The 7,995-nt window shown below is 34.8% G+C and overlaps 1 protein-coding gene across 1 annotated transcript in view; it reads left to right on the forward strand.

Annotated features, from left to right (window-relative positions):
• The window catches only part of LOC111909070 (tetrahydrocannabinolic acid synthase), a 1,959-nt gene extending 1,204 nt beyond the window's left edge, over positions 1–755 (forward strand). Inside the window, exon 1 of the mRNA XM_023904858.3 lies at positions 1–755. This exon is cut by the window's left edge and continues 1,204 nt beyond it. Coding sequence (XP_023760626.1) covers positions 1–503 — 503 coding nt within the window. The 3' untranslated portion in view covers positions 504–755.
• The last annotated feature ends 7,240 nt before the right edge of the window (positions 756–7,995 follow it).

Genomic DNA, 7,995 nt, shown 5'->3' on the forward strand with positions numbered 1-7,995 from the left:
CTATTCCCAAGGTTAACAGCATAAGTAAGGTTGACTATGTTCGGACGCCGATCCCTATAAGTGGGCTCAGAAAGATTTGGAGAAAAATTTTGGAAAATGATGGATCAGAGCTTTTGGGAAGCAATCCTTTTGGTGGAAGAATGGCGGAGTACTCAGAGACAGCAATTCCATATCCTCATAGAGCTGGGGTGTTGTACCAGTTGTTCAAGAATGTCAATTTTAATGGTCAAACTTCAGACACAACCCCTATATCGCTCAGGAGGACCGCATGGTTGCGAAGCTTGGAGAAGTTACTGACTCCTTATGTGTCGAAGAACCCAAGGGAGGCGTATTCCAACTATGTGGATCTGGATTTAGGTGTTGGAAATGCTACTTATGAAGAAGCGAGTGTTTGGGGAGAAAGGTATTGGAAGAGAAGCAATTTCAGGAAGTTAATTCGGATCAAGGCCAAAGTTGATCCCAAGAATTTCTTAAGGCACCCACAAAGTATCCCTGTTTTCTAGAGACCTCTATCCCACATGTCAAGCACTTCCACTGAAATGATCCGAAGTTTGGATTTACATTTTAGTTTTTCTCTTTTTTTTTCCTTCAATAAGTAGATTCACCAATGTTGGACCTAATCTTAAAGTATTAGACTACGATATATATTCATAATATTATCCTAGTCTAATATACAGTACAAAAAACACTTCACCCAATGTCATCATAATTTCTTATCTTATATTTTATTTTATAAACTTAAATAGATATTTCGATGTCACGAGGCACATCAAAAACCAAAAAGTTTAACAAACTTCTATGGTGATAAAGTTTTTTCACAAAGTTTATTTACTGGAGCATAACCTTTGCACAAAGCAAAGGTGTAATGGCACTACAACTATCATGTCCGACTCCCACCCAAGTCTCATCAGTAGCTAGCTACCTCTTATTAGCTATTGATGTTTCATGATAAGGAGGACTTGTGCACCTGGTGATCCAAAAAGTACTTATATTTATGTCACTTTGAGTTAAGGCATTGAGAGATATGAGATGATTAGATTAAGCGGAAAGTACAATGTCTTAATGAGAAAAATCTACCAACTATATTTATAGCAATGCCATCTAAACACAAAGCAATTTTACCGATATAACAAGAAAGCAACATTTAAGGTACAATTATATATTTGTTATATTTTTCAAACTACAATGCCATAAAAAAAATATATAGAAGTACAGTGTTGTAATAGAAAGAAATGAAAGTGCATTGCTATTTTTTGCATTTAGCCTATTAAAGTAATCGATTTTCCTTTATGCTTCATGGGTAGAGAATCGTATCTTTTGACAAAAGATACAATTATCTTCTTTTTGCTGCTGAACCATATGAAATGATTGGTTTAAGATATTTTTATCCCATTACAACAACATACTTTCATTTCTTTCTATTACAGCATTGCACTTCCAATTATTTTCTTTTCAAGGAATTGTACTTTTAAAAATCTTCCCAATTACACTTTTGTATCCGGATGACATTGCGATAATTGGTAAATTTTTCATTGTTCAATGTTGTAGTAGGAAAAAGAATAAATAAATTGTTGTACAATTCTAACTTCGCAATTTTTTTTGTAGGTTCATACAACAAAATTTGAGAAATTTACCCCCAATTTCTTCTCTCGCTGCTAAATCATGGGCATTGCCCACCACCACCAGCACCCCCACCCCAGTAACTTCCAATTACTTATGGGGCTGTTTTTGAACTGTTTATTTTGGCATACATATTACTAATTAGTGATCACAATTTCTTGTAATTTATGTTGGAGACTTTTCCTTGGCTATTGCCACTTCCCTTAACTACTAAGCATGATTGACATGTTAACAGTTAAATGATATTATTAGAATGACAATTTAACTTTTAAATAAAACATTTTTTAGGTTTTATGTATTTGAATACGCTTTGAAAAATTTTCAACCTGTGTATAAGTAGCACAATACCTAGAATAGGCTGCATTGCATTTGGCATCCATTGAATTGAACAAAATTGCAATTCTTTCTCCCACCCAAAAAGGTATAACAAGGTCGGAAAGAGACGTGCTCTCGGTTGTCCAAAAGATATAAATACCCTCATCATCAGTGATAGCAATATCCAAGTATTTTTCTTATATGATTGATTATTTTACACTTCCATAGGTTAAAACTAGGGGTGTAAGTGAGCCGAGCTACTCGTGAGCTACTCGGGATCGACTCGTTAAAAGCTCGGCTCGAGATCGAATTAAACGAGCCTGAGCCGAGCTCGAGCCTAAATATAAGGCTCGTTTATTAAACGAGCTCGAGCCAAGCTTCAGTTAGTGAGCTCGCGAGCCTAAACGAGCTTAAACGAGCCTATATATATATATATATATATATATATATATATATATATATATATATATATATATATATATATATATATATATATATATATATATATATATATATATATATATATACAAACACACACACACACATACATACATTCACACACACATACATACATTCACACACACACACACACACACACACACACACATATATATATATATATATATATATATACACATATACATGGAGGCTCGTTTAGGCTCGATAGAATGAAGGTCATCCCTTAGATCGGCTGACGCTTTGATTTCTTGATGGGTTAGAGGGAAACACGCATGTATGGACCTTACAAGGGTATCCCCTTCGTGGACTTGAGGGCTGAGAGTTTCACGACGGGACATGCTGCTTTAAAAGTTGTTATAGACAAAGTCACCAAACATGAGAAATCGTGCATGGAAAATCAACACGTGTTCATACCATTCGCATTTGATACGTTTGGTTTCCTCGCATCGGATGCGGTGGAGCTTCTTAATAAAGTACAACAGATCGTACATAGCAATATTATATCTCCTATATCTATAAATATAGTCTTCAAAAGAATTGACTTTACCATATAAAAAGGCTAGCGGTGCAGTTTGTTGTCCGTTTTCCATCTCACGTATTGTACGATGATAACTAAAATTATTAATATCATACAAAAGTCAAAAGAAAATAACTTTATACAGTATTTAATTAATTATTACTTAATTATTAATATATTACTTCTTAAAAAGAGGATATGAGAACGAAATTTTGTGGGATATTGAATCACTACTAGAAAAATAGCCTTTTACGACGCGCAAATTACGACGCTCACTAATATATGTTACGCAAACGAGAGTGACATTAAAAAAGTGTCATCTCTTTAGAAAATTTAAGGATTTAGGTCACGCATTATTGCGTGCCTTTAAATTAGTGTCAAAAGAAAAAAAATTAAAAACACGGAGGGCGCTGTACCTTAAATGCGCGCCCTCTATATGTGTCGCTTTATAATTTTAATGAACGCGCGTTCCTTAGTTACAAGCGGGAAAAGAAAAGCCAAAAAATTAGAAAAGCCCGCTACCCTCCCTGCCCTAATCATTTTCACGCATCTTTCATTCTCCTCACACTGTTGTGCAACTTCTCAATCAAAGATCGAAGGTTACGATTTCATCTCCATCTCTCGACTTCATCATCTTAATCAAGAAAAAGGGCTTCTGATTTCCATTCTTCTACTTCATCGTTGCTGTAATTTCACCTTCTTCATCTCTCTGCTGTTATTGAGAATACTCGCCAATAGTTTTCTTATTCCCCACTCGATGTTGAAATTTTCAGAAAAAGCCCTAATTAAGTATTATACTCTCAAGTCTCAATATTAGAATCCAAATATTGATTCTCGTTTATTTCTTATTCCCCACAGATAAATCGAAAAAGGGGAATTAGAATGACGAAGGTAGCGGGAGTTTTGGTCCGGTGGTCGTGGTTCATCTATCGAGAAAGGAAGATGGGAACGCAAGCAGCCATAGTGGCTCAATGATGGAAACAATCGAGAAAGGGGAAGCACCTCTGGTGCCGGATCGATTTGACAAAAGGAGAAGGGAGAAGCAGCGATGCTTCTCTTTTCTGCCACAACTTGGGGGGGGGGGGGGGGGGGGGGGGAGGTGCTCCGGCGGTCTCCTTAGCCGTTCTTCCTTGTCGCCAGCAGATTACATGTAGGGAGGGGACTCAACTAGTCCGATGGAGTAGGGAAAGTAACGACTGGTAGATCAGGATGATCGATCTATTCATGAGGAGGAGGAGGAAATTATTGGTTCCCGGTGAGCCTTCCTTGGCTTCTTAGACTCCGTCATCGGTAGAAATCGGAGGACCTTTGGGGTTTGGAGATATCGAAGGAAGAAGAATGAAGAAGTGGTGGTCTTTGGTGATTGAAGGTAAACGGATGGGGTTTTCTTGAACCTCACAGGTCATATTCATTTCATGTTTCTATTTCCTACTCGTGTGCCCATTGAAATCACGGTATGTTTGATTTCAGACATGGCTGAACTTGAATCTCCACTGGGTAATTTCTTTTCCTTCCCAACTCCCAAGTCTTAGTTATGAACATGCTTATGGATGTTTGTTTGGAAAAACATAACTTGGTCATTGATCCAATGTTCAAGCGTCCATATAACTAATATTTTTGATGTTTAGTTGCTATATATTAACGCAGCTTCAATGACTAAGGTTTATGCTCTTACAATAGAAAGGGATACACTACATAGAGAGCAAAATAAAAGAAGTGATGCCACTGCGCTTCTAAAGGAAAAGGATGACATAATCACTCAAGTTATGGAAGAGGGTAATGAAATAGCTAACTGCTAGAAAAGAGGTTTCCCAAGTTCTAGATGAAGCTTTCAAAGACCACATTTTCTATACTACAGATGATGATGTTGTTCCTTTTTCATTCATATAGGTCAAAAGCTTTCAAAGAAACAAGTTGTTCAAGAGTCTACAATAAGAAAACTACGGGCACAGGTATGTTATGTCATATACCATCTTTCCTTTGGACCCTATAAATATTCAGCTGTACATTCTCTTATTATTTGAACATTGTTTTGTGAGATCCCTAGATTAGAGAGTTTGAAGAAGAGAAGAAAGGATTTTGTAATGGATTATTAAAATAACAAGAAATGCATTAGCAAAAGAAACTTTGATGAACAACAATGGTAATAGAACAGGATAGTAGTAGCGATTCGAGAGGCTACGGTCTCCAATAGAAGAAACTTCTATGAATAAAATTCGATACTAATCTCAGATTGTTCCCTCCTATAAAAAGACTAGAATGACAGCTACTGCCCTGAATTCCCAAATTGCCCTTGTTCTCCCACTACGTCTGCAGACCTGCTGGACAGGTTAGTGGATCTTCCTTCATGGGGAATCTTTTTCTTGTTATTCCTTCTCTTGTACGTGAATTTGAGTGGTGGGGGCACAACAGATTTATAAGCAAGCTACAGGTAATTACTTCTCTACCCTACGACTATATTTTTGTTCCACAAAATATTTTACATACAGGCCATGAGTGTGGATGAATTACATCTAACAAATGTTTGTGGTTTTGGTTCTATTATTTTGGGCCACAAGTAGAGTATAAGATGAATAACAGATAGTTCATCATACCCGAATTTTCTTCTTCTTTCTTGTTTCAATGTCCTGTCATATTTTTATGATTTCTTCTCTCATCATTAAATTTATTTAACTTTTTCAATAACTTTCAGGCTGAAGAGAACAAAGTGGAAAATTTGAAGAGTACGAAAGCAGCCACAGAGAAACTGCTGCAAGAAACAATAGAGAAAAACCAGTCTGAAGTTGCAATACAAAAGGAATACTATCTGAATGCATTAAGTGTAGCCAAGGAAGCAAAAGCAGTAGCAGAGGCACGAGTAAATGATGAAGCTAGAACTGAACTAGAGATTGGCCTAAAGGAGGCCAGGGAATGAGAATATATGCTAATTCAAACTCTGGAAGAATTAAGACACACTCTGTGCAGAAAAGAGCAACAGGTTTTCGCTTAAAATACTTTAGTTGGTCCACATAGGAGGCTTTTTTTAGTACAACTTGTTTGTGCCACGTCATTGTCAACCCAACAACTAAAACACTGAACATATCTACAATAACAAAAACCTTTTTATGATTCCCATTAATTTTAATTATATATATATATATACATATATATATATATATATATATATATATATATATATATATATATCTTATTCTCTTTTATATAAATAGATATATTCGAAATTCAACCAAAATAAATTAATAGTATAGAACTAAAATACAAGTTTTATATGTTTTCTAAATTAAATTCTAATTTTCCACTTTTTTAAAATAAAATACTTATGTTTTAAATTAGATTAAAGTTAGTTTTCTAATATTTATGTATCTCCAAATGTTACTAAATTTCTAACACTTAAAATATAACAAAAAAAGCTTTTTGTAAGTTTAAGTATAATATATACTAGTTTACATTAAATTAAACAAAAAAGGAATTTTTACATGTAATTAATAAAATAAAAAGAATAAAAGATAAAGAAAAAACAATGAAAAACCTCCTATGTTTGATCTTGTAACTGCAGAAACCTGTGTGAACAAGATGTGGGTTTAAAATAGCTTTCCGATAGGAGATTTGATTTAGTCTAAAGCTTATTTGACCAAAAAGCTCCTAGTCTTGAAACAACTGCAACATTTGATCCCCAAACGGACGAGTTTGTCCTTCATAGTCCTACTTTAACTTCAAGCAAAGCAAGTAACATGAAATGGATTGTTCTTATATAAAGATCCCCCCTTTTCTCTTTGTTTTTCCACTTTTTGATACTTTTTCGTATTTTCTAATTCAACTTTGTTTCCACTCTCTTAATCTTTTCTTTCGTGGTGGCCTGGTGGATTGGGGAAAGTGTCAAGATCTCATCTACAACACCACTAATAATATTCAAAGGCTGACTATCCAATAATATTTTGGCCCTGGTGATAAGTTGCTTGTTCCATCTTTAGCTGCAGCAAGGGCAGGGAAATCAAAGGTAATCTGAAATTCGATTATATAAGTTTTTAATGAGTCTCTATTTAATTGAAACTGATTTTAATTTTTACATTCTTTGGTTGATTTTTGGATTACCATTTTATTATAGGGGATGGAACAAACATGTATGATTTCACATATGTTGAGAATGTTGCACATGCTCATGTATGTGCTGAAAGAGCTCTAGCTTCAGATGGATCTGCCTCAAAGAGAGCTGCAGGAGAGGTAATTTAAATAAACGTTTTCAATTTTACTTGAGACAATATAATATATGGATTTTTTTATTATTTTTCAAATTTCTAGGCTTACTTTATAACGAATATGCAACCAATAAAATTTTGGGAGTTCATGTCACTTATTCTTGTTGGGCTTGGGTTTGAATGGTATATTCTTGATTTTTGGTTTGTTTTCAAGGTAAGATTAAAGCTCCACTTTGTCTTTATTTCTGATTTTATGTAGTTTGCAGGCCAAGAATCAAGATTCCTGCATCTATTGCAATAATCATTATTTATTTTTATTTTTTAATGTGTTTGGAATTGGATTTCAAGTATTCCAGCACCTTGATAATTATTACATTGCTATGTTTCACATTTAACCCTATTTTCTAATATTGTTTTGGTTGAACATGTTATTCCTCAAATTTTAACAGATTCTTGAATTGTGACTCACCCCTGCAGCTTTCTGAATGCAGGCTTATTTTGGTGCTGGATTAAGTGGAGTTTTGGCTTGGTGTGTGCGAGTGGGAATGAACCAACCCAATGCCCCCGGAGTTCTGGCACCTTCCATCTTTACTTCCTATGTATCCAGGTTAATCTAATCGTATTAATTCATGTCTCAAAGTGTGTATTCCAATATTAGGTATCATGATTTGTGTATTTATAAAATTTTGAAATAGGGTCTTGTTCAATGCTTTAGCTGTGTTTGCTCTAAGGGAGATCAACTTATCAAAAGTAAGTTACTTTTTCACCCTTTTATTTAATATTTTTGTGATTGAATGAAAGTCTTAATGAAAGTAATTGACAACTCTTTCTTTGTAAATGATGTTGTGATTGTGGGAGAGATGTTGTGTTTTTCTCTGTTGCTAGGTA

This window comes from Lactuca sativa, chromosome 3 (genome assembly GCF_002870075.4).
Source record: "Lactuca sativa cultivar Salinas chromosome 3, Lsat_Salinas_v11, whole genome shotgun sequence".
In the NCBI taxonomy this organism is placed as follows: Eukaryota; Viridiplantae; Streptophyta; class Magnoliopsida; order Asterales; family Asteraceae; genus Lactuca; species Lactuca sativa.